We start from the raw sequence: 25917 nt of genomic DNA on the forward strand, positions 1-25917 counted from the left end.
AGATGTAGCTACAGCTGAAATAAAAACAAATATTCTGTTCGTTTAGTTCACGTATATTAAAAAAAATAAAAAATCGGATTGATAAACACGCATCATACACTCTTAAAAAAAATGTGTATTTTAACTCCTTTCCTTGCCACATATATAACACCCTTCTGGAGAGTACAATTACGCTCAAAAGGGTGTCTCCTCACTCCCTCAAGGGAGTACATAACACCTTCTCACTGCCGGGGAGTAATATTACTCTCCAGTAGGGAGAAAAGTGTTATGCTACGCCCTTAAGGGAGTGAGGAGGCACCCTTTCGAGCGTAATTGTACTCTCCAAAAGAGTGTTATATATGTGGCAAAAAAGGAGTTAAAGTATATCCTTTTTTTAAGAGTGTAGAATACAATCGGAGAACGACAACGGCAGATACATCACGGGGGTGACATGAGGTGTCACAGTAGGAGAACCTTCCATATACCCAAGCTGCACAATATATTTGCCCAATATTGACGGGATATCGGCTGTACTGGACCAATATCCAGTCAATATGAGGTCAAGCTGTCGTGCTGCTTGGGTAGGCAGGGGGACTCTTCTAAGGTTGTCTGAAAGCAACACACACACACATAAATGGGACGATGATGTAGTGGGTTATTCATCGCTGCTATGACAGTACACTGCCCCAAGTCACTGTTTGTTGAAAACAACAACAATAACAATAAATGATGGAGAAGTGATGATGACATGGGAAGTTCCCCCGTGGTATAGTCACAGGACCCCCCCCCCCCCCCCCCTTCGCAGAGGTTAACGTGAGAGGATGAATTAATGGTGAGTGCGAAGCGAAGACAGGTCGGAGTTCTGTTTAGAGTTCTCCGAGAAGGCTGGCGGCTTGCACGAAAGCAAAAAGGCAGCGATGAGCCCGGCACTGATGCACTGAAAGCAAGGGCAGCACGAATATCCGGATTTTTCGAATACCGGAGCGAGTAACTGGGTATTCGATTCGAGTTCAGAATGGAATGCAGAATTCCGCAGGTACGTATTTCTCATTCAATGCGAATATGCGCGACTGGTTCCCACGCTACAAACGAAGGTCCGAAAAAATGCCACAAGAGAAAGTATACAACAAAGTACATATCACGTGCATGTGACGTATATATGCTGAATATTCGTATACTATGTATGCTGTAGATGGTCTATATGCATTTGGTCCAGTTGTAGAACTGTTACTCTCAACTCTGTTTTGCAAATGCTGCGATTATATTTCTATCCGCGTCGTGTTTGCTTCAGTTGTACAATGACTATTAGCACCACCAAGCCAGCCAACCACGTATTTGTTGTGAATAACGTTGCTATATAGCCATAGGGACTGCTATCGAGTATGCCATGTTGCACGTATATCTTACTCTTCAGATAACAAGGATGGCACGCACCATACACTCGTGAAGCTGACGAATACGTATACTCTAAGAAAAAAAGGTAGTATTCTACCTATGGGGGTAGAGCGACAGTATTTGTACGGGCCGCGTTAAACCAGCTCTCCACAACTCCCCATAGAGCCCATAGTATAGCTAAATTCACACAACACTGGGCACACGACCAATGAGAGTGCAGCGATTGCTTCCTCAATCCTCCAATCAGAAGTCTTTCCGTCCGGCTCGCATCCCGACCGGTTCTGGCTGTTGCTGACTTCTGCTTTCCATACTGGCCTGTACCGGCTACCCCTCACCTCTAAGTCTACTAGCTTTCATGCACGTCGTAAATTTATTCAGTGATTCCCAAACAACTGTGAAAAGTGTCGTAATGAACAAATTTATTTATACTGACACAATCAGCAGGTTGACACATATACATGCACCGAGCGTACTGAGTCCATTGCGTAGCGCTTACTAGCACACTGGAACAAAGTTCAAACTTGCAAAATACGCATATCAACACAGCTTATTCCCAGCAACGAACAACTGTCACATACTTGCGCACAATCGCTTGATCATCATGTCCTTGCCTGCTACACGTCAAACATAAAATGCTGCTTCATGAATCGTATTTTCTTGTCACCGCTATGCAGATCTGACGGCGCTCGAACATGTTCATCGAGCCAGAATTCACGACAACACTTCAGTTTGAAATCCGATTGGCTCTTTGTAGACCGATGCTTGTGGCGAGAAACAGTACAACAGATCAAAGGCACCATAATACACGGATAAAACGGCGATCGGCGAACGCACTTGCCTCCCAACGAAAGACACCGCCAACGCGGCGCCCACCGTTCAGATTTCAAATGAAACCGCCGAAGGAGAACGCAGCACGCAGGCGAGGAAGCGCGAAGTGCTGTTTTCAAATTCTGGCAACCAATCCGGGAACGCTTGTGGCGTCCGACCAATAGAGAGGCACGGATTGCTTCGTGCGCAGTAACACGCATTTTGATACAGATTTTGCGAGAGCTGTGGGGGGCTGGTTAAACCGGCGCGCGCGTTCTCTCTGGGTATAAGCGATAGCCTCTCTTTCTCCAGTCCTCTCTCCACTTATCAAGCAAGGTCGCAGTTGGCATGGGAAGGTACAGCTACGGCCTCGGTGGTTTCTTTGTTTTGAGCAAAAAAAAAAAAGGGGGGGGGGTAGGACCTCGGTAGCAGGTCGAAACCCTGCCGAGGACGATAGTGTGTGGGGAAGATAAACATTGCTTCCAGTACCACACATGCACCCTGTCGGAAATTTGCGGACTACGTCAAAAGAACGCCAGGTGGTCCTACCCTGCAGCACGTGCACACAAACCTCACGTGTAACATAACGACACCCCGCCTACTGCAGCGGGAGCCCCATAGGATAGCGGCTGAAGCTGCAGTCCTGTGGATGGACGGGGGGGGGGATATGTTTATTGAAGAAGAAGAATAAAAAAGGAAAGGGGGAAAGGTCTGACAGGCCGAGGCCGACTTGCTATTCCCAAAGAGAAAAAAGAAGCAAAAAAGGAAAAGAAGAAGTGTCGGGGAACGATGGGGTGGCTCAAAGACTGCCCAGTGTCCTACAGGTAGCGCAGGAGGGCTCGAGTGACCGCCCACTGTCTGGAGTGCCGAACAGGTCCCAGCAGCGTCGCCAGGGAAAGTTTCCCTGTGGACTAGGGAAGTGAGAGTTGAAGCGAGAACGGCTCGGGGGCCGGCGAAACCGCTTGCACTGCAACAAAAGATGGTATATGTTGGCGACTGCAGCACTGCAGGGACACATCGCAGACGTCCGTCTATCCATCTTAGAGAGGAGCAGCGGGGTCAGGGCAACATCGAGGCGTAGGCGATGGAGGATCGACTCCTCCTGTAGCGACAGCCGCTGGGTGGGGGTGAGTTCCATCCTCGGGTCGACGGAGTGGAGGAACGTGTGTTTCCCGCTACAACGTTTGGGCTAAACGCGAGGGTGCTGCGAGACGTCTGGCGGCGGACCTGTGGCAGGCCGATTGAGTGAGAAGAGTGGTGGTGGTCATAGTGGTGGCAGCTGCCCCGTGCGCGCCTCTCGCCGCAGCGTCAGCGCGGGTATTTCCCGGCAGGCCGATGTGTCTGGGGACCCGTTGAAGCCACACGCTGTGTGGATTCGTGCGTGGATGCCGACAGCCAGCTTTCCTCAAACAGTATATACATATAATTATGTTATAATAACAGTTGAAGTGTTTTGAGCACAACTGTTTGTACTACCAATTGTATTCATACCAGTTAAAACGTTTGTATACCCCTGCACTTCTACCCATTTGAGTACAACTCTGGTTGCAATGCAGTTCTACTCACACTGCTAGAAAGTTCTACCTTTTTTTTTTCGTTATAGTGTACGCATTTAGCACAATACTCTGACGCATCCCAGAACGCATGTGTAGTATGTTCATATTCGAATTTAGAAACGTAATCCTCGTTCTGTAAGTGGCTTACGCATTAGCAGATTATGCAGCGACACAAAACGTACTATTCTGAAGCTCCAGACTAGCTTGTTTATGCGGTAAAAAGAGAGACTAGCTTCATCTAATTATAACGCACTGTCGGGGACATTTCACATTTTCCCCTCACAACACATCATCGTCCATCTATGTTCTGACATTGTGTGTTCTGACAGTCCTGTATATAGTGCTCGTTGAAGACGCTTCCATACTTTATAAAGGGATTAACGGGCACCATTTACGAACACTTAATCGGTTTAATGAGATTTTGATGAAGCCTCACGCTCCAGGAACCACGCTAATTAGAAGGAATAAATAACTGACGATGCGGGAAGCTGTGCTTGATAGTCTGGGCTCAGAATACAGCGCGGAACCTCGCTGTACAGGTAATGCAAGTAAACGCGCCCAATAAGGTAGTCTTTGTGTCCACACTCTCTGCCGGCTGCTGTCGGCTGCACATCTTTCCAGAACCGATATCACAAGCATAAAAAAAGCAAAAGGTTGGGTCTCATTTTTACGAGACCACACTCTTAGAAATGAACTTAACCGCATAACACGCTCCTAGCCAACCATGATCTCGAATGATATCGTTATCTGCCCTGATTTGTTGAAAACGGGCAGGACAGGTAACTATATCATTCTGGATGGTGGTTAGCTAGGAGCTTGCTATGCGGTGAAGTTCACTTTTAAGGGTGCAAACTCCACTCCATGTGCAGAGGTGTGTGATGCTTCGACACGCAGTCAGGTAACATAACACATCGTGTAGGGATCTTCCCAGCGTTCCTCTAGGCCTCGTGGTAAGGACGTGTCTACAATATTCGCCGCGACTTTGCACAGTTCGAACATAAGCCTTCGTGCCTGTATCCGATCATGCGTTCAAATTGCAGACTAAAGGCCATATGCACTGCGGCGAGTCCATGGAATCTGTCTGTGAGGAGGTGGTGGTGGTGGTGGTGATAGGGCTTGCCGTTGTCGGCCTCACGTATGTGGGCAACGTCACGACTCACGCCCTGGGGGAATGTGCGTCCTGGGCCGACTTCTAAGGGAACTGTGCCGACATATGTCTGAAAGCGTCTGAGGAAAACCCAGGAAAAACCCCATACAGCACAGCCGGCACCGGGATTCGAACCCGGGTACCTCCCAGTCTCGACGTGACATGCTGTCTGTGAGGTCTGGCATCAACTAACACGGGCCTTGCACGAATCAAGAGCCAGAGAGACACGAACACAACACGCCATAACATGACAAAAAAACTATACTTTTATCAAACTGTTGACAGCCTTTATTAAACAGACGGGACCGGTACAAATATACAAAGTAATAATAATCAGTAAAGCTTGCTGATAGTGCAGCCGTGGTTTCGTCCCTCCGTGTGGTTTGTCCTTACCCCGGCGGTTCCTGATTCATACAAGATGTATTGCTGCAGTCCCGCCATTTGCCATTGTAGCCTTTTTTTCTTTCCTTTCTGCCATCTACCGGCGCTATCACATATTCATTCCAAATCCCAGAGCCCAAGCCAGTTACATGGATCTCATTCATCAACATTTTACGGCTCGCCTCACCTACACACATTTGGCTGCTTAGTTTCGGCAGCATAATGCATGACAGGCACGTGTAGGCTGGTTCTAATGGAAATGTTTAGCGCGACATCTTTGGGTATATCTTTCAAACGAAACATCAAAAAGGAGTTCGCTCTTTGCGTGTGTCACCGGCGCGAACTCCTTTCGCGACAGTGTCCTCTTCGCAGCTGTAAAGGACCCATAATGGAAAGGAGTTCACACGTGCCCTTGTGTGTGTGTGAGGGTATAAGGCGATGTCCTTGATCCTGAAACTTTCAGTTCCGGACTTCTCGACATACGTAAGTTTTCCTTATGGTATCCCTAGAACGTTAGCAATCGTCAATAGTTATAGCAATCAATACTAGTATCAGCAGCGTTAACGGTATCATTCTCGGCAACTGGTTGACGATGAAGGTGAAAGTCACTGAAAAGGTTAGCCAGCTGTAGGGATCGAACCCACATCTTCTGGATTACCGGTCCAGGGCTCTACCGATTGAGCTAAGCTAACACGCCTCTCCAGCGTTCGATGTTCGATGTGGGTTCGATCCCTACAGCTGGCTAACCTTTTTAGTGACTTTCACCTTCATCGTTGATTTCTTAGGCAATTTGAGGCTTTGTTTGTGTCTGTCCCTTCTATGTGTTCCAGCCTCAGAACATCAGTTTCTCTGTTGTTCAACTGGTTGACCTTCAGCGTGCCACGCGATGCAGCTCTATCCTAACAGTGTTAAAGCGTAGAATGATTAACAAGGACTACGCCGCTTTCCCAACGTTATTTCCCTCTGGCTTATAGTCTCTGTACGCGCGGTACAGTCGAAGTGCCCCTTGCACTCCGCTCCGTCGAAACACGGTGGATCTTCCCGTAATCCCCCCGCGTTGGTCCGCCACCTGTCTTGAGGGGACGCGGAAATCGAAGAAAGGAGCAAATCGCAGCATTCACTGCGATTCAATCTCCTCGTAAATCGAATTTCTGCTCTCCCATCCAATCGCTTTTCAGTTTGTTCAATGGCAATGTCAATACTAGACAGGGCAGAGAGAAAGCGACGGTATTAAGGAAGAGTGGAATTGAAGGAAGAGTGATGCTCTGTGTAGGGAATACCTTTGCAATAATACGGAAACGCCTTTTTGTGGCAATTAACGTAGCTGCGCACGTGTCACAAAAGGCGTACGCTTTCCGTTTTTGACCAAGCAGAGGGCAGAACAATGTCATTCAGGGTGGTGGTTGGCAAAGAGCGTGCTATGCGGTGAAGTCATCTGTTTTAAGAGTGCACCTCAAGAAGGCAGCTGGTCGCACCAGTGCGGCCTACGTTTCCATTTTTTTTTCTTTTTTTTTTGCTATTTTTATTCTATTCCATTCTGTTTTATATGTATGCAGGTTTTATTGATAATTTGGCCCCGTTTGTGCATTATATAGCTTGCCAGGAATTTAGAACCATTATTTCCGGGAATGCAATTTTGGAAAGTTGTTCCGTCGCTGACGAAGATCACGGCAAGAAACCGGGTTCTTCGCCCATTATTTCCAGTTTGCCTTTTGTTTTTCTCTCCTGGGGCATCGCATATTTACACTCTTAGAAATGAACTTCACCACATAGCACGCTCCTGGCCAACCATCATCGCGAATGATAACGTTCTCGCCCCTGATTTGTTGAAAACTGGAGGCGGAGCCTATTCTGTGCCGTGCATAATGGCCACAAAATTGGCTCCGCCTCCCGTTTTCAACAAATGTGGTGAAGTTCATTTTTAAGAGTGTACTCCAGAGTGTCCCCATTAGATCCGAACGTCACAACGTGTAGCACTGAATAATGACACAAGTTTCACGTTCCACAACATCTGTGTTTGGAGTGGCTGACATCACGTTGCTGATATCTGATTGACTGACAGTGATACGGAGTCGGAATCGGAGAGTGCTTACGATTTCCTAAAACTCCCTATTGTCACAAAAAAAAAAAGGCGTACGCCTCCCGTTTTCAACAAATCAGGGGAGATAACGATATCATTCGGGATTATGGCTGGCTAGGAGCGTGTTCAGGGGGTGAAGTTCATTTCTAAGAGTGCATATTCCCCAACACTGTTAAAACAGAACCTCACCACATAGCACGCTCCTAGCCAACCATCATTCCGAATGATATCATTCTGTGTCCCTATTTGCTGAAAATGGGAGGAGGAGGCCTATCTGGGACACATTATGCATGTCCCAGATAGGCTCCTCCCCCTGTTTTGAACGAATCATGACACAGAATGATATCATTCGGAACGGTGGTTGGCTAGGAACGTGCTATATGGTGAAGTTCTGTTTAAACAGTGTACTTAAGAAATAAAATGGAGCAGCAAACGTACCCCGTATTCGGCCGTCACCAAGCTTCAAGAACCCCAGCTACCTCTCTCTCTCGCGCGCGCGCCCGCACGCGCTAAGACCCCTTATGGCACTGGACGCCGTGCATCCTTCGTCGTGTACTGCGTCCTTCGTCCTTGCTTAGCCAGCACGACCGTAACAATAAACCAGACATGACATTATTTTCCGCAGCCCAGGCGACAGGGCAACCCTGTCCTGATCCCAGGGAATATGTGCAGATTTGTGGCCGGCCATTTCGCGCGCACACAATGCGCGATAAATGAGACAGACGATGCCGTTGTCCCGTATACGGCGCTGTTGTATGATGGATCGTGGAGTTTCAGCAGAAGAAACACGCTGCTCGAGCCCGATACGCTTTTCTTTTTTGCTCACTTATATAATGTTGACGGAAAGAGGAAGACAGCGCTGTTTATTGGCTGATAGCTTCGTCCCTTTTCTTCGCGACGTGAAGTCATCTACCATCGTCATCTTCGCGAACGCAGGCTATCCACTATCCATCCATCGTACGCACGTTCGGGCAAACCTCGCTCAAGTGAGTACAAAATCGTCGCCGCCTTACCACCATTGGGCTGCAAGAAACGTGTACAAAATCAACCCAGCAGAAGTACAATTGTCTTATTATCTCTCTCCCTTATTTATTTATTTTATGAATGAACGCAAATCCGATGGGGAGACGATACGTTTCTGAGAGGGTTAAAAACGGAGGAGGCAAAGTCCACTTCACAGCAATCCTACTAAAACGCATGTCCCCTAAAAGAGGAGAACAGCGCCTGTGAATGCTTGAGCCTGAGTTCTGAGTTCGCCAGTTAAGGACCTTACGTATCGCGAACAGCCTATTGTCCAATCTAGCCAGGCATCACGCGCATGATGACATGCCTCATACCTGCAGCGCATTGCTTTGCACATATGCGCCAGAACACGCTTTACAGAGTCACATGCGCTGAGTGCGGTGATAAGGCTCCCCGCGGACGTCCAAAGACGGTGAAGAGGAGGACGTCTTGGAGCACTGCGAAACTCCGGCGACCATCTCGAACCTGCGCTCACCCAACAAGACTAGTGTCTCTGTACCTCGGTCACCCGTCTGCGACACACGTCTTTGTCCGACGGGATGTTCTGCGCAAACCGTTACAGCCGCCCAGCGATGGCTCGTTCTTCTTGGGCAGCCGTGATGACGCCGTAGCCGTCGCCGACGCAGTTCCACGAAGAACAACGTGCACTGAGCTAAATCAGCGACTATTGTAGAAGCCGCGTGATTTGTCTTGGTGTCATTGCGTCGGCGCTGTACGGCATTTCAAGGCACGGAACCATATGGAGGATTTGCTTTGCTTTACTAATAGACTGTGCTGGAACGGCACTACGCGGCGTCCACTAGTGCTATCCTTTGTGAACACCGCATTGGCTATGCCATTAGGCAGGATCCTTGGTAAAGTAACCACCAGCTGAGCGTAGAAGACCAGCTTGTGAGGACCATGTCAAGACCATGCGGTGGTGCGATCATTCAAGCTTCTCGTAAATCGCATATGGTATACGTACGGCAGGTTCGAGGAGTCAGGTTTCGTTTGGCATAAGAGACAGTGGTACTGTATACGGAAAATACGTAGCTCCCATGTCTGTTGTCCTTCTATACTTGGCTTGTCTCCGTGGATGGTTGCTGTAGCATTAATGTTAGTACTATGTTCATAATGAAGATAGGCAGTTGTGAGGCACCGTCGTCTCGTTGCATCTGCAGCGGCACTTTGAGCTTGCCAAGGAAAAAAAAAAGATTTTTACCATTTATCAACCTGGACATTATATGATTATATATATAACCATGTTTTGCGGCTTCCTTTCCATAGACAGCTAACCCTTTCTGCGTACATGTCTAGAAGAAATTTCATGTGCTTGCAGGACATGGACGCACCACGACTCCACATGCCTGTACATGTTGTTCGAGTACGTCTCCGGAGGCGAGCTGTTCACCTACCTACGGAACGCCGGTCGGTTCAGTTCATCGACGGGTTCCTTCTACGCTGGCCAGATTGTCCTCGCCCTGGAGTACCTGCACCGCCTGCACATCGTCTACAGGGACCTGAAGCCCGAAAACCTACTCTTGGACAAAGACGGACACCTCAAGATAACGGACTTCGGTTTTGCCAAAATGCTACATGACAGGTGATTCTGGTTTGCCTAAAAATAGTAACCATAACATTACAAAAGACAAAGAAAAAAAAAGTTTTGCTTGTGCACGAATAACACTGTGTGACGAGACAAGTGTGGTGAGTGAAACGAACAACAGGTGGCGGCCCGAGGTATTGTTGCGCACTCTTGTTGCGAAAGCGACAATACACACAAGGAGTAGGACGACGAGTAGGCGACAATACCCACAAGGAGTAGGACGACGAGTAGGCGACAATACCCACAAGGAGCGATGTACTCACGATACCCAAAAGAGGCAATGTTGCAGAGGAGCGTCCTGTGCGTCCTACGCTTTTTTTTTCTCTCGAAATGTAGCTGGTTACAACTACAAATATTACATTAAAGCAGCCCAGTTAAGTTACAGTTAGTATACACATAAGAAAACAAATACTAGTCAATGCAAAACAACTTTATTTTACCACTTGTACTGTAACTATATAGATACCGGAAAGGGGTAGCTATACTCAGTGTGGACAGTTGGGCTTGTTGGTTGTCGTGCATGCTGAACGGAGTGCAAAAACACGAAAAACGGTGTCTGCTGCTGTTTTCGTGTCTTCGTTCTCTGTTCAGTATCAGTTAACTGTAGCTAGAGTTCGTTGCAGTTACAAGATGGTATTACTTTTCACTGAACCGCCAACAACAGCGTATGCACTCTAAAAACAGAAGTGAAAACAGAACAGAACACGCTGAAGGCCAACCAATGTGCATAATGACACTTTTATCGCACTTGATTTGCGGAAAGCGCGGGGCGTACGCCTCCCTGTGACAATTAACGTAACTTCATAAGTGTCGCAAAAAGGCGTACGCCCCCAGTTTTCAAAAAAATCAGTGGAGAGAACGATGTCCTTCGGGACGATGGGTGGCTAGCTAGCCCATAGACATGAGATGAACTGCTGTTTTAAGAGTGTGGGGTAGACGAGGAGCATTTCCTGCTCTTCGCAAACTTACGGTTGTGGTTGGCGATAAGCGAGTTGAGGAAGCTGGTAGTCGGAGATGCATACGAGCACAAACCAATCAACTCACATCAACATTTCAATCATTCAACATCTAAATCAACTTTGACGACTCAAGCTGAATTGCCACTCGATAAGCACGACAGTTCTGACGCCAGGAATTTCTAATAACGATTCGTTCGACGTCGGTATTCTACAAGTTGGTTTCACCTAATGCACACATGCTGTAGGAGAAGGATGCTTTACAGGGTACCAGCTTTTTTTGTGGCCAGATGGCTCTGCCTGTGCTGCAAACGTCCTTATTTCTCCTGGTTTATCGGACGAGGGGAAGGAGAATATTGACAATGCAAGTGAGAGATGCTGCTGACATAATCGAATGTGCGCGTATTTTTGTGACCTTTAGAAAGGGTGCGCCTGCACACTTAGAAATGAACTTCATCGCATAGCACGCTCCTAGTCAACCATCATCTCGAATGATATCGTTCTGTCCTCATTTGTTGAAAACGGAAGGCGTACGCCTTTTTTGTGACAATCACGAACAGCATAAGTGCCACAAAAAAGGCGTAAGTCTCCCGTTTTCAACGAATCAGGGCAGATACACTCTCATTCAAGATGATGGTTGTCTAGGAGTGTGCTATGCGGTGAAGTTCATTTCTAAGAGTGTGAGATGAGAGAGTAAAGCGTCGGGTGAACGTCAACGCGACGTTTCGAACCTGATACCCAGGGATTAGACGCACACATTTTTTTATTGCATTACATATTTCTCGAAACGTAATTCGTAGTCAGCATACAGAGTGGCCACCGAGTTCTTCAGGCAGATCGAAACACAACTTACAAAAATGCACACAGAATGATATGCAGCACTTGTTTGGCCTGTGCATGAAATTAGTGCACGTAAAGACATCATTTTCAAAAACGAATGATCACCAGAAACATCCTGGAACGCCGTAACGTCCCAGTAGATCTCCAATAACGGTTCCCTCCCGACACAATGACTAAACGGTTCATCGTTGTTTCGTTCCTTGTTTTTTCAGCGAGGATGACGCTCGGTAAGAATCCTACCAAGCGATGGCCGAGGCTTTCAAAAAGGCCGCATCGTTATAAGCGAGCGTACGTTATGGCTTTGTTCTAACCGGGAGCTAATGGTGGTTCTTTGACATGTGCTGCCCTATGGAAGGACGTGGACGCTGTGCGGAACTCCAGAGTACCTGGCCCCGGAGATCATCCAGAGCAAAGGCCACAACAAGGCTGTCGACTGGTGGGCGTTGGGCATTCTCATCTACGAAATGCTAGCAGGGTAAGGACTCTCGAAGAATAAGCACATATCCGTTGGAAACAACGTTCCCAGATGCCCAGGTGCAAGGCTACACTCTACGGTCTTGGCTTTTGCAGTCATGTCTTGGACTTTATTCCGTTTGTAGACGTTCTGCGTGTTTTGTTGCCGTCAACGGGACATTTGGGGTATTCCTTATTACATTTGTGAGTGGGCAAATAAGGCATCGTAGCCAGGGTTGTTTGGATTTAATCCACGCGGTTTTTATCCGGATTTTTTATAGAGATTTTCTCTCCAGATGTGATGTGAAAGACAATCTGAATTCAACGTCACACGGAAAACTCCCGGTTTATTATCTTGTAGTGTTGGCTAGCTGTTTGGAAAAGCCCACCCAGGTGCGCCCAACATTTAACTTTTTTAACTTTTTAACTTTTTAACTTTTTAACTTTTTAACTTTTTAACTTATAGCTTTTCAGATTTAACTTTTTCCCACTTTCTTCTACTTCTGCCCATTTAGGGAGCGACTTTCTTCCGCTTCCTGGAGACACTGTCACTAAAGTGCGCCGAACACGACAGCTAATCCAGGCGTGTAGGGTCCACACCATTCAACCACGTGTGCGTGGAACTCCACTTTTTGGAAAACAATAGAAACTGATACAGTGTTGCTGGGACAGGAAGTTCCGTAAGCAGAAATTATAGAGGTCACACGAAATCAAGAACAGCAAAGCACATTTGTTTTCATGCTGTGTCGCATTTCTAGCCTTGTATATATTCGCCAAAATATCCAAAAATATCCGGGTTTTATCCAAAAAAAAGCCCACTGGAGAGGATCTTTTTAAAAATATCCGGATTTGTTTTTTTTTCTTTTTTCAACCCTGATCGTAGCAGTTGTAGTTTATCGAAAAGCACGACCTGATGATTTTGCTTTAATCTGCCCCAGCCTGTGTACTTTTCAATCCCGTCTCGTGCTAAGGGACCGTGGCCGTTTTACGGCTGCAGAAGCTCTGCAGTTTATGTGGCGCCTGTCACTGCTTTTCCGCCTAAAGATCCGCTCAAGATTCGCCTTGCAACATGCTGGACGGCTCTCAAGACACTTTAACGTCCAAGATGGATTACTCTCCCATTACTTCCATCTCATGCCGAGATGGAAGTAATGGGAGAGTAATCCATCTTGGCCACGTTTAACATGCGGGCCGCGAAGTGTGAGTTTACATTAACTGAGTCATCTTAGTGTCGTGACTGTTTCGTTGTAATGACATGCATCACTGAAAAACAAACGCCCAGTTCCTTTTTGCATGTCGTTTGGTGGAGATGCGCTTCGCAGTCTCTTACAGAAGCGCTTGCCAATTGGCTTCATCAGTGCTCACATGTTGGACTGTATAGGGGGAAGGAAGCATGAAATGAACCAGAAGGCACATCGAACCAAGGACTCAGGAGTGCATTTCAAATGAGTTCCATGCAGGTACCTACGAGCTATCATCATTTTGGCACGCGCTCCAAAAAGCGCAGTCACAAAACCAAACAAAAATGCGACAAAATTTTTCGTTTAGCCGATGTGTCCGATGGCCACTGCGTTGATGTAGACGTTTGTGTATTGCAATGCCAGACATTCAGGCATACACTTTTAAGAAATATACCAATAAAAATATTAATTAGGAATATCTTTACACGTCTGCCTGAAACAGAACTTCACAGTTCTGGCCAACCATCGACCCGAATGACATCGATTTCTGCCCTGATTGGTTGAAAACAACGGGTAGTGCACGCCTTTTTTATGACATGTACTTATGCAGCTTTGTTAATTGTCACAAAAAAGGCGTACGCCCCGCTTTCCACAAATCAGGAGTGCCATATGGTTAAGTTGCCGCCATATAATATTCGAATACTGCTTTGAGAAGTAAATGAAGAGAAACACGGAGAGGTTGTCTGAACTCTACATTGTAAGCATCCAAGAACAGCTGGTCGCACCAGTACGAACCTACGTTTCTATTTCTTTCTATTTCTATTTCTATTCTGTTCTACATTGTGTTTTTCTTTATTCCCCTGACCCTCCTTTCCCTTCATTTATTTTACATATAACTAGCCCTAGAATAGAATAGAAAAGAAAAAAATGGAAATGTAGGTCGCACTAGTGCGACCAGCTGTTCGATGACTCTTGACGTGTGGAAGCACTGAATGAATTAAAAGATTATACAGCACGTACGTCCTTGAGGCAGGTCATAAGTGCACACAGCGCAGGTTGCTGGTGCTGCCTTGGCCAGCTCCCCAGTACCTTCTCAACACTAAAAGGTCGGTTGTCAAGTTTCGCGAGGGCGTTCTTCAGTATTCGCCTACTAGAGTCGAAGCGTCGGCAGGTGACCAGCACGTGCTCCGTGTTCTCCACAGTTCTGCAAGTTGAACAGTTCGGCGATCCAACTATACACCTATCTTATGAAGGAATGCTGCTCCGAACGGGACGTTGAGTCGCAGGCAATGGATGACGGACTCTAACGGCCTTGACATCTTCCATGGGAGGCAGTAGGTGCAGTTGGGGTTGATTCGCGCGAGGAACGAGTGATTCATGACGTCGCCTGTCCACATGGTTTTAGAGAGGCGATCACGTAAGGAGGCCAGCAAGTACTTCGCATCGGATTGCGTGAAGTAGATTTTGTGAGTAGTTCTTTTATGGTGAGCGATTCGAGCAGCCTGGTCCGCCCTCTCATTTCCACTGATACCGCAGTGCCCTGGGGTCCACTGGATGATGATATTGTGACCCTTTGTTTCGGGAGAGTTGTATGCTGTGATAACACTGTAGACGACCGACGCAAGGAGGACGTCGAACCTTGCATTGCTTTGAGGCCAGATTTTGAATCAGAGAAAATAACCCACGAAGTCGGGGGTTTCTTTTGACGCTATGTGTAGGAGAGCTGCCTCGATGGCATAGAGCTCTGCCCCAGTTGAGGACGTCCTTTGAGACGACTCTTGCGACGTGGACGCATCTGTAAATATCTGCTGGAGTTCAGAATACTGAGCAACCACATCCTGTACGAGCTGTATTACAACAGGCCCTGAAGTATCCTTCTTTGACCTGAGGCCTGGCACCTCTGGTGACACGCTGGCCCTAGCCCTAAATAACCGGGTCCTGGAGTAGCCAGTCCAGAGTGGCTCGGGACTAACATCTTTTTTTTTCTCTTGCAAATCAATCGATCTATATTGAACTGGCTCACCCCTGTGACGCCTATATAGGATGTCCTGTTTCTCTATCAGATTATAAAATGTAATGTAATATAGTAGCCGAATCCTTGCAAATGATCGTACACTATTACAATTGTGCTCGTTTTGTGCATAGGTATCCGCCGTACTTCGACGACAACCCGTTCGCAATCTACGAGAAGATCCTGGCTGGAAAAGTGGACTGGCCTCGACACATCGACCCTGTTGCCAAGTACGTCAACGTGGCTTACGCGTCTGCCATTACTTTATGTACCTGTCAATTCGCGCGTTCGTTCCACCGAGAAACTTCCAACCTTATCAACCTTTTGAAATGATGCCTCGTGCTCAGTTCTCATTCTTAATGGCTACGTCGTGAGACCAATGTAAGCCGTGAAATGGGCCTTGTAGGCTTAGAGCCATTGATTTTAATGGTCTGAAGCATCGACATGAAACCTGTGTGGTTGACGACAGGCCTAAATGGATTTACTGCAACGCGTATACACGAAGGTCACCAACATGGGAAGTCCGAGAACGACCGTTTGTTCATGCAGGCCCACGCCATGACGTCACATGACGTCGCTCTCCCGCCAAGGCAGTCTCGCTAGCAAGACGCAATATTATACTCTCTTAAAAATGAACTTCACCGCATTAGTCAGCCACGATCTTGAATGATATCGTTATCTGCCCTTATTTGTTGAAAACGGGGGGCGTACGCCTTTTTTGTGGCACTTATGCTGTTCATAATTGTCATAAAAAGGCGTACGCCTCCCGTTTTCAACGTTTCCCGTTTAACGATATCACTCGAGGTTTGCTCGGTTTGCTAGGAGCGTGCTATGCGGTGAAGTTAATTTCTAAGATTGTACCTGTATAACGTAGCATTCCAATGTCCGCAGCTGCCGGAGAAATTTCTCCCCTTTAGTGCCCCTGTAATGAAAAGGCACAGCAGTGTGGATCGAGCCCATTTCCGATCAGAGATGCTACCATCCGAGGGCGTGGGTTCGACACCCGCTGCTATGCTGCCTTCTGATCACCCTTCGTCCTTTCATCGAGATTTACAACCGGGCGCTGTGGGGGCTAAGCGCTGCGTTCGACCTTCTCTGTTTCATTAGACTCAACAATTACTACGCAGCGCGGGTGGCAACATTTTACGTTCTCAACCCACTGACTATCACATAAAAGAGGATCAGCGTCACATCGTAAACGACGACTCACATTCGATATTGGATGTAAACAACTAGAATGAGAGAAAAGGGAAATAAGGCGCGTAGAGGTGACGCTAAATGTCTACACACTCTAAAAATAGAGTGTGTGTGGGGGGGGGGGGGGGTTGATGCCGAAATATAACTTCACCGCATGCCACGCTGTGCGCCAACGATTGCCAGGAATGATAGGGTTATCGCTTCCGATTCGAAGAAAGAGGGGGCGTACGCCTTTTTGTGCCACTTTGGATATATCATAATTGACACGAAAAAGGTGTCATACCGAATGACATCTCTTCCCCGATTCGTTGAAATCGGGAGGCGAACGCCTTTTTTCGTAACACATATGTAGTTGTGCTAAGTGTCAAAAAAGGGCGTGCGCCCCACGCTTTTCGCAAATCGGGATCGTAACGGTATCATCCTGGTTGCCTTCAGCGTGCTATGTGGTGAGGTTCTGTTCTGAGAGTGTAGCGGTGACGCGGGTTTATGCGTTTACTAAAACACAAACAATGACTACATTGCCTCTGAGCATAAAGATGTGTTTTTACGCACGGCTTATGTATTTCGCTTGTGCTTATCTTTCAGAGACTTAATAAAGAAGCTTCTGGTCACTGACAGAACGAAAAGGCTAGGAAGCATGAAGGTGCGTTTTCTCACTGGCGTCATTAACAACTCCGCCGTACGACAGGCTCTGTGCCAAACACAGTTATCGCTTCTGATTTGAAGAGGACAGCTGGGCGTACGCCTTTTTGTAACACATTACTATAAATGCATAAGTGTCACTATAAGTGTCACCTTTTCATTTTCAATGATATGTTGCTCTGAGCGTTTTATACGGCGAGGTCCTGCTTTTAGGGTGTACTTTAGGTGGTGCTTAGGGTGTGGGGTGTCGTTTGGCTTCGTAATCTATTTGCCGTGTGCCGTAATACTAATTAGAATTGTTCGACAGAACGGGGCAGAAGACGTCAAGCGGCATCGGTGGTTCAAAGGGACGAACTGGGAAGACGTCTTAGAAAAAAGAGTCAAGGTGAGACATTTCATAAAGTGCTCATAAATTAAAATGCACGAGAGGCAATGCCACGACTGAACGCAGAAAAATAAAAAAACACTTAAAACGTACTAAGGTTACAGCCACATTACTTAAACTCCTCACCCAACTAAATCGGGTTACCATGATTCACGTAACTTACCCTCGCGGGAAAACTCAACGTTCATAACTGGTTTTCTGTTGGTGTCGATCTCTTAACAATATTGACAATCTAATACTTTCTCTCTTTCCTTCTCTCTCTCTACCCCCACTCTGTCTCCTCCACGCATCATCATCACGCCTATCGCTACCACGCTTCCCCATTGGCTGCCCTCACGGTGTCGTCATACCCGACTGACCAACGAACAGCCGCCTATAGTGCCCAAAGTATCGCACGAGGGAGACACCGGCAACTTCGACGACTATCCCGAGAAAGATGGCGCCCGCAAGAAGCCCGTGACGCCCACCGCCGTCAGCGACAAAGACGTGGCGGTCTTCGACGACTTCTGAAGTGCACCACCTTGATGGACCTGATTGTCGTATTGTTTCTCTGGGCAGTGTAGCCCGACTAGGTCGTATACTGCATTGTGCACTTGCCCAGTTTGTTTCTATGGCATTTTTGCAGGCTTGGGTAAGGTCAAGATTTCCGAAGGTTGTTGCTGGTTTGATGCAACAGATGATATAACACGAAAATGAGGATTCCGATGGAATTACACAGGAGCGGTCTGATCCATACCGCTGCGGAATTTATTTACGTCAGAAACTTGCGACGAATGCGCGGTACATACATCGGTATCAGTGGTAAACTCCAAATACCAGGAAGTGATTCAAACTTTAATTACGTTGCCACTATTCCTGAAACGATATTATTGCCTGCCGCATATAAATCAAACATCATGAACCGTTGTAGCACACTGTGCACTTACACTCTAATTTGCAAGAGAAAAGCTGAAGTTTAGCGTCTCGAAGACGCTGTTTGAATTGCTAGTCAACCGCACCACATTAATACGGTGTACACTGAACGGCGCAGAACATGTGCATCGTCTGCGATCTTGGAAATCTCGCGTACTATTCTCTGTGTCTGTAATAGGGAGTTTTAGAATAGGCGGCGTGAGAGCAGGGGACCCGCGCGCGGTGGCCAGTCTCTGCGCACAGCTTATGGAATGGGGATTCTATAACCCAGACCAGACTACTTGCGTTCCTCGCCTGCAGCGCCGCTACGGCTAACAAGGTATAATTCCAAAAAATAAAAAAATGAAAAGAAAAAGTCGAGAAATAATAAAAAGGAAGAAACACTTTTTGTAAACATATTGCGTCGTCTCTGCATAATATTGCATACTGCATAATTGGTATCGTAAAACAATACTGTTTTTGTTGTTGTTGTCAATGTTTTCGACCGTCCGCAGACGACACGCTCACGTGAAGTCTCGTCGGCCGCGAGAGCGACGGGCAAGCCAGCTTTGCCGCCCCACGCTCACTTTTTTCGACCAAAAAGCGAAGAAAGAAAAAAATTAAAAGAGTACGGTTTCTGTTCTGGGCATGCGCAGTGGCGATTACGCGGCTTCTTTGGGGCCCCAGCGCGCATTTTGGGTCCCCTGTATTCTAAAACTCTCTAATATCTTGAGCAGACGACTGATTGTGTTACCATTTCTCTGGGACCATGAAAGCGTCGCGGTCTTGTTTAGTTGATGCCTTACCCGGCCTGTTCTTACAAAGACAGCGTGGCTTATCGCCTATGGATGAGCCACTTTGAATTCAAGAAGAACTTTCCCTATAAAAGTCAATCATCAACCTCTCTAAATCAAACACTCTCTCTAAAAGTCAATCATCTAGTACGTATAAGGCTACATCCCAATGAAAGAAATGATATTTTGTTTTTATGCTATGTGTAGCGTAACATTGTATGTGTCGTTACATGTCAGTCTTGCAAGGACTGGCTACCAGAGGCATTTTTTGCGAGTTATTTATGTGTTTATGTTGAACATTAAAATGCGAATGTTTCTTATCGGCATCGTACAGATAATGAGGCAGGAGCATTGATAACACCAACGTCGTTAGCGATGTCCCTGTGCAGTGCTTCGACTCGCGGGTTTCGATCAAGCAAATGCTAATCAGCAACGGTATATAGGCAAGGTCGATAGCAATGTGTTCCCTGCTCAGGCGACATGGCCATGACGTTTTTCTTATCACGATTCACTTCCTGTTATCTGTAAGATGAACCGGTGTAAGATGGTGATAATTAGTCACAGGTGCTTAGGCTAGTCACATCATGAAGTGGTAGCTGATAGGTGTCTTTCACGAAATTCGGTAGCAATTAAATGGAAGAAGGGTAATTTCTGCACTTCAGTGAAATTCATGGCTGCTTCACTGTCTGAGGTGCTAGGTTGTGAAACGGAAGATTGGAGTCAAAGGTCATTGGAGTTTGTGGCGGATACAGACGTTCCAACTGGCTTGATATGGACATTTTCAGGATGTTGTCACCGTGTAATCAAATCAAATCACCTGAAATCAAACCTACTGCTCGATTGCACCGGTGAGGTATGATATACAAATGCATCGTTCTGCTGGGAATGCACGCCTTGCTTTTTCTTTTCTTTTTACATGTGAGAGCACCAGATATTACCAGCGTGTTTTCGATTTTAGTGAACTTGGGGATACCTTCTATATTTAATCTATAGATCAACTCAAATCTTTGCAGTGACAGCAGTTATACCAGAATCGAGCTTCGGCGTTGAATAAGGCGGTGATCACACCGTTCCACGTCACATTAACTGTGATGGAAACTAAAAAAAATGCATGGCAACAACTTGGCCTTCAGAAGCACGTATTATATTGAAAGACCACATGCCGTATTTTGCTATTTTTAATACCTGCATCGTGGACAAGCATTATCGTAAACAATTGTCGTTTCTTTATTTCCATGCAGTATAAGTCGGAAAGATCAATTAAGACGAGCAACGATAGCTGCGAAAATTAGAACGAAATTGGTTTGAAAAAGCACGCCCTAACTTGTACCTTTTAGCGCGTATGGGGGCAAATAGGTTTCCATACCTGAGAGACCAAGCGACATGAGCACACAAACAGGTACTCATAAAGATTGCCGCGAAGTTTTATTGGTTGTGTAGCGCTCTTCAGATTTTTCAGGGGGCAATGTAGAGACGGACACTAGCAGACCAATGAAAGAGGATGCTTTCGTGTGGTTGCGCAACACATTAGTTTCCCATCCGTTCATGAACACTTTGTACAATTTCTTCGGGATTGTAGCACGAGCTTTGTTGTTCCGCCATTGAGCCTAATCTCCCTCTTACAATCAGTACGGCCGACAACAGAACAAGGTATCTTATAGAAGCCAAAAGCAAAGTACAAAGAATAAACGGAATTAATTGTCGTAAAACCCTTTAATTGCGCAGCCCCAATTTTTCGCGAACCAAGTACAGGACATTTGCAGGCGAATTCCGGACAGCGTGACTTGATTGCCATACGGCGTGACAAGTCCAAGATTTCTCAATACAGCACTTGACAAAAACGGAATTGCATATGCTTGTACCGCAAAGCAGTTCTGAAGCTTCCTGTTAACCTATGCGATCAGAACTCGTAAATGAAGTTTGCGATTCCTCCATAGTTTTTTGAAATCCGGGTTCTTGTGCGAAATTTTCGGGCGCCCTTACAGGGGCAAGGAAGTTTCACAGAACCGGGTTAGAGACCCTGTTTCGTACGTCACGCGGTCTATCAGGGGCCACAGTGCACGGTGTTTTTGCACTGCGGTGTATTGCCGCGGCACAAATGAAATTTACAAACAATGATCAAAGAAAGCAGCCATCGGCCCCGCCCCAATCTCCGCGCGTGACGTCTGCATACCCGCGCAGGATCCGACATGCGTGAGGAGCAGCCGTAAGCTCTCATTGGTCACCGAATATTCGTGCGTTACTGCGACGACGCTACGGCCGTGCCGGGCTGCGTGACGAGACACCTGATTGGCCCTCCCGTCGGGACTGCGAACGTCACGAGGCGACGTCGGCTTCCCTGGTTACGCGCTATTTGAAGGAGTGGAGAGTTCCCCGAGGGTGTGCAGATCAGAAATCCCCCCTGCGCTATACAGGTTAGCTGCACTCGTTTTTCTGCAAAGGAGCTCATGCTACTTGTTGCACAACATGCTGGGGCCAAAATCGCCAAATTTTACGGACGGCAGTTTCACTGCCCGCTTCAAAATTCGCCAAATTTTTAATTTGAGACATTCGCGAAAACTAGGGGTTGGCGCACATTAAAGGGGCACAAAAGTGCAAAATTTTTGCCTAGTAGAATGGAAGATGCCACTACCTTGACATTAATACAAAAGGAACGGAATTCATCTGTTGCGTCGTTCGCGATTTATAACGGAAAGAAACCGCAATGTACGCTTTCACCCCCCTTCTCAAGAGGCGCGCTAATGCGGAGAGGCCTGTCATTGGTCTCCTCAAGCAATCTCCAGCGATGATTGGACAAATCGTTTGAGGAGAGAGAAGACCCCGAGGAGGAGGAGAGGGAAAGCAGTTGCAGTTTCGTTGGCGCAGAAATCACGATTGAATCCCGTTCCTTCTGTATCGCTGTGACCGTGTACTCACATGAGCGACATTCCCCAGAATGCTACAGCGGAAGATGCGAAAAACGTCATAGCCTTCTGCTGTCACGTGATCGCCAGCGCTCAACGTCAGGTCTCCACGTACAGTGCTGCTAACCGTGGGAAATATCGTGCTACACAGCCACAAGATATTCCGTAGCAAACGACAGGAAAAGACGCTGACGGTGTCATCTGCTAAGTGTCGTCTGCTAAGTGCGCAGTTCGCCACCCCGATATTGCCAATGAACACCGGACGGAACTTCGGCTCCCGTGAGCAGTGTTTTCACCTCTTCTTCCGCTAGGGTATTCCGTGAGGATGTCGCTCGTGTGAATACACGGTCAGGGTAACAGCATCTTCCATTCGGCGAGGAGAAACGTTTGTACTTTAGTGCCCCTTCAAGGGTTTTTACGAAAACAGTTTCTGACAAGCCCATTTTCTGGAACCTTATCCTCGCCACGTGCAACCCTCTTTTCCTACGGGATGCAGAACCAGAATCTGTCTTTCAAATTTTGCTACCTTGAATTTACCGCTAATTATTAAAGCAAATGTAAGGTAGCGCATTGTAACGTAATTTAACGTAGCGCATTTATTACAATTAGACCAGGACGCCTAGATTCGTCATAATAGTTAGTGTGCATAAGTAAATATAGACTTTTAGCGTGTATAGATAGCTAGTCCTCAAAGGAACAAAAATAATTGTCGTTTGTGTACCCCATATACCACAAACGACCGCCAAAACGTGAGGTTCCGTAGATTGAATTAATATTCAATTTCAATGTACGCTACATGCGGTTATAAAGCCTCATATACCTTGTACGCTCATATAGGACTACGTCATTTCTTTCTTATACTCCACATTCAAACGAATAAATTTATAACGCAGCTTGTACAAGTTACAAAGATATTTGCTGAAAACAAATAATATTATTTTTTCGAAACTTTTAATTATAATAGTGTCATATAGCTCGGTGCATGTTAACCGTAGCCATTAGCGCTCAGAAAGAAAAAAAGAAAAGAAAAAGAAACACGGACGGAGAGACATGTGAGACAGGGCCGGTACTCGACCGATACGCCAGAGTCAGATGTAGCGGATCCATGGAATACAAGAAAGAAACATACCATGAAATGCGATAAAAGTAATTTTCTTGGAGTTATCTTTTTTTTTTCTTTTTTGCAGATTTTCACATCAGCCATTTCTAAAGATAATCGGGAGGACCTGATTTCACGCTCGCAAAGCTGTTTCGCTTCGCGGAATTTACGTAAAGGTCGGTGGCTCCGAGAGTCGCGTGTGTAAAGTTTGTCGTTTCCAAAAGAAAACTCCTTAGTAGATACGTGGGGCCCCATATATACCAACTTTGAAACCTGTGAGAACCATATATTTCTTTGAACATCGCCAGGTAACGGCGAGGAGATTAGGGGAATTCTAGCAACTGAGAGCGATTGCGCTCAGAAAGTTGCGACAACTTTTTGAGTGCAACTTTGACAACTTTTTGAGCGCAATCCCTCTCAGTCCGACAAAAGGAGGTTCCAAACCCAGCCCACAGAGTGATAGTAGAAAAAGGACAGTTCCTGAAATTGGGAGAGGGAAAGTGCGATCCCAGCGAAAGTCGGACGCGATAAGCCATACCCGTGTTATCTCTTTCTGCGTTGCAGGTGTGGGCTGGGTTTCCAACCTCCTTTCGTCTGACTGACAAGGATTACGCTGAAAAATTTGTCGCGCGCTAGCTCCGTAGAGTATGATGTTCGGCTATTTTTTCTGATGGGATAGCCCCTGAATATCTGTGTCAATTATCATTAATTTGAGTAAATTAGATTTACCCCGCAATTCACATTGGCGGGGTAAAAAAGTGACATTTACTTGGCAAATTTCCGACTTCAGTTCACAAAAAATTTACATAAATAAACTTACCTTACACGACATTCACATCAGGAGGTGGCAAAAACCTAGTAAGAACAAATGCCGTTGACCGCATGATTCTAGGTAGTGTAGTATTTTTCTTATAATTCAATGGCACGTTTCCTGGGACTACCCTGTACACAATGTACGGGATACTCGGCTGCAATTCGATTTTAGTTACGCACGATTCAAACGTGCACAGGAATAGGAAGCTTCTTTTTTTTTTTTTTTTTCGCACTCACCGGCGGTATTACCGATCACCGCGTCGAGCCACGCCATTTCTATAGCGCTCTCTTCTCGTTGATATACATGTTTTTCAAGACCTTCCGGGGCCCGTCGTCCTGTCCGTCTCTGAAATTTTATAGCACCGTCTTCGCGGTGGCTTCATCAGAAATTGGTTGCAGTATAACGACATCCGGGAAAGATCGTTTAAAGCTTAATGGATAACAACATGACCTTCAAGTCTATAAAGTTGTGCAAAAGCAGACCCGTAGTGTTGATGACATTAGCCGAAGAAAACAAGCTATTTTTGTACCAGGGAGCTAAACATGGCTATGAAGATCATTTGGATATCGCGGATAGCGCTAAACATGGATATGCCGGACAAATCGCGCGTATCAAGAGACATTAGGTAAGAAACTTTAGAAGACAAAAAGTGCGATTATGACGTTCTTTTCTTTCTCAATTTCTTTTTTCATATACTCATCCCCATGGTAGGAAAAACGCTCCCGCAACAAGTGGAAAGAAAGAAAAAAAAACAATATTTTTGCTGCTCCCATTTTCACTGTCCATGCACATACAAACACATACAAGAGTTTGCATTAATGATATCGGTATCAGGCAGCTTAGTTTAGAGGAGTTGTCTTGTGACATGTTGATAGAAAAAGAATAAAAATATCTGTCCTGCATGACGAGTCTTCGGTGACCCACTCCGTAGGTATTTCCGAAGGGCATCGGTGCAAATATGTGTATCCGTACCGACTGAAATGTACCGCAAAAGATCCAACGTGTAGCAATGAAGAAAAAGTGTCCAATGTTATGTCATGTAACGACAATGTTTGTACATACCAGAAATGTAGAGCAAAAAAAAAAAAAACAGTTGTCAGTGTGTAACGGACGTGACAGAAGGACGCACAAAAATCGAGTGGAATTGCCAACATGAGGAAACACAGTACGCGAATGTGACAAAAGTTGAAAAAGTATTTCACCGGACGCATTGTGCTCTTAGACACCGAAATATGACGATATAGTTAGTAACATGCAATTTCGCTCATGTTTGAACCGTTTCTTGTGCTCGAAGAAAGTGTACAGCGATATTTGTTACGGTTACTTTGTCGTTGTGGTAGAATACCTGACTTGTTTTTCATTATATATAGTGTTGTTAAGTAAAGCAAATGAGATTGAAGAACAAACAAGATATGATTGTGATAGAAATAAAACGCCACATGGACGAATGCTGTGTACTGTTTCTAGCGTACATGTTATGTGTATGCGGTACGTAATGCATGAAGTTTTCGGTTGCCGGGACCTACTGATTTCTTGAAAATGTATACGACTTTTTGTGATACTTTTACGTTAATGAGAATGTTCATAAAAAGGCGTGTGCCCCGTCCCCTCACATCCAATCAGTAGTGAAAATGGTACTGGGTTATGTGCTGAGGTTCTGCTTCTACACTTTAGAATAGCATTGCCATGACTTTAATATACTATGATTATTCATGAACACTGTGGCAGGAAAATCAACTCCAGACAGTTTTCTTATGTGTTATGCACCTCCAATCCCACAATAGGACATGAAAGTTCC

General features: G+C 46.1%; 2 protein-coding genes across 7 annotated transcripts in view; one reads left to right on the forward strand and one right to left on the reverse strand.

The window, feature by feature from the left end:
• The window catches only part of LOC135366729 (schwannomin-interacting protein 1-like), a 176982-nt gene that overhangs the window by 149686 nt on the left and 1379 nt on the right, over positions 1-25917 (reverse strand). The gene's annotated exons all lie outside the window — the stretch shown is intronic.
• The window catches only part of LOC135366730 (cAMP-dependent protein kinase catalytic subunit 3-like), a 98635-nt gene that overhangs the window by 69439 nt on the left and 3279 nt on the right, over positions 1-25917 (forward strand). Inside the window, exons 3-9 of one of the 4 annotated variants that reach the window (XM_064599580.1) lie at positions 9687-9950; positions 11962-11976; positions 12105-12224; positions 15529-15624; positions 17177-17234; positions 17541-17618; positions 17988-25567. In XM_064599580.1, coding sequence (XP_064455650.1) covers positions 9687-9950; positions 11962-11976; positions 12105-12224; positions 15529-15624; positions 17177-17234; positions 17541-17618; positions 17988-18128 — 772 coding nt within the window. In that variant the 3' untranslated portion in view covers positions 18129-25567. Of the gene's footprint in view, positions 1-9686; positions 9951-11961; positions 11977-12104; positions 12225-15528; positions 15625-17176; positions 17235-17540; positions 17619-17987; positions 25568-25917 lie in introns of those variants that run through there. The other 3 variants (XM_064599582.1, XM_064599583.1, XM_064599584.1) reach the window with 3 other exon arrangements.

The sequence above is a fragment of the Ornithodoros turicata genome, chromosome 8 (assembly GCF_037126465.1).
Source record: "Ornithodoros turicata isolate Travis chromosome 8, ASM3712646v1, whole genome shotgun sequence".
Taxonomy (NCBI): Eukaryota; Metazoa; Arthropoda; class Arachnida; order Ixodida; family Argasidae; genus Ornithodoros; species Ornithodoros turicata.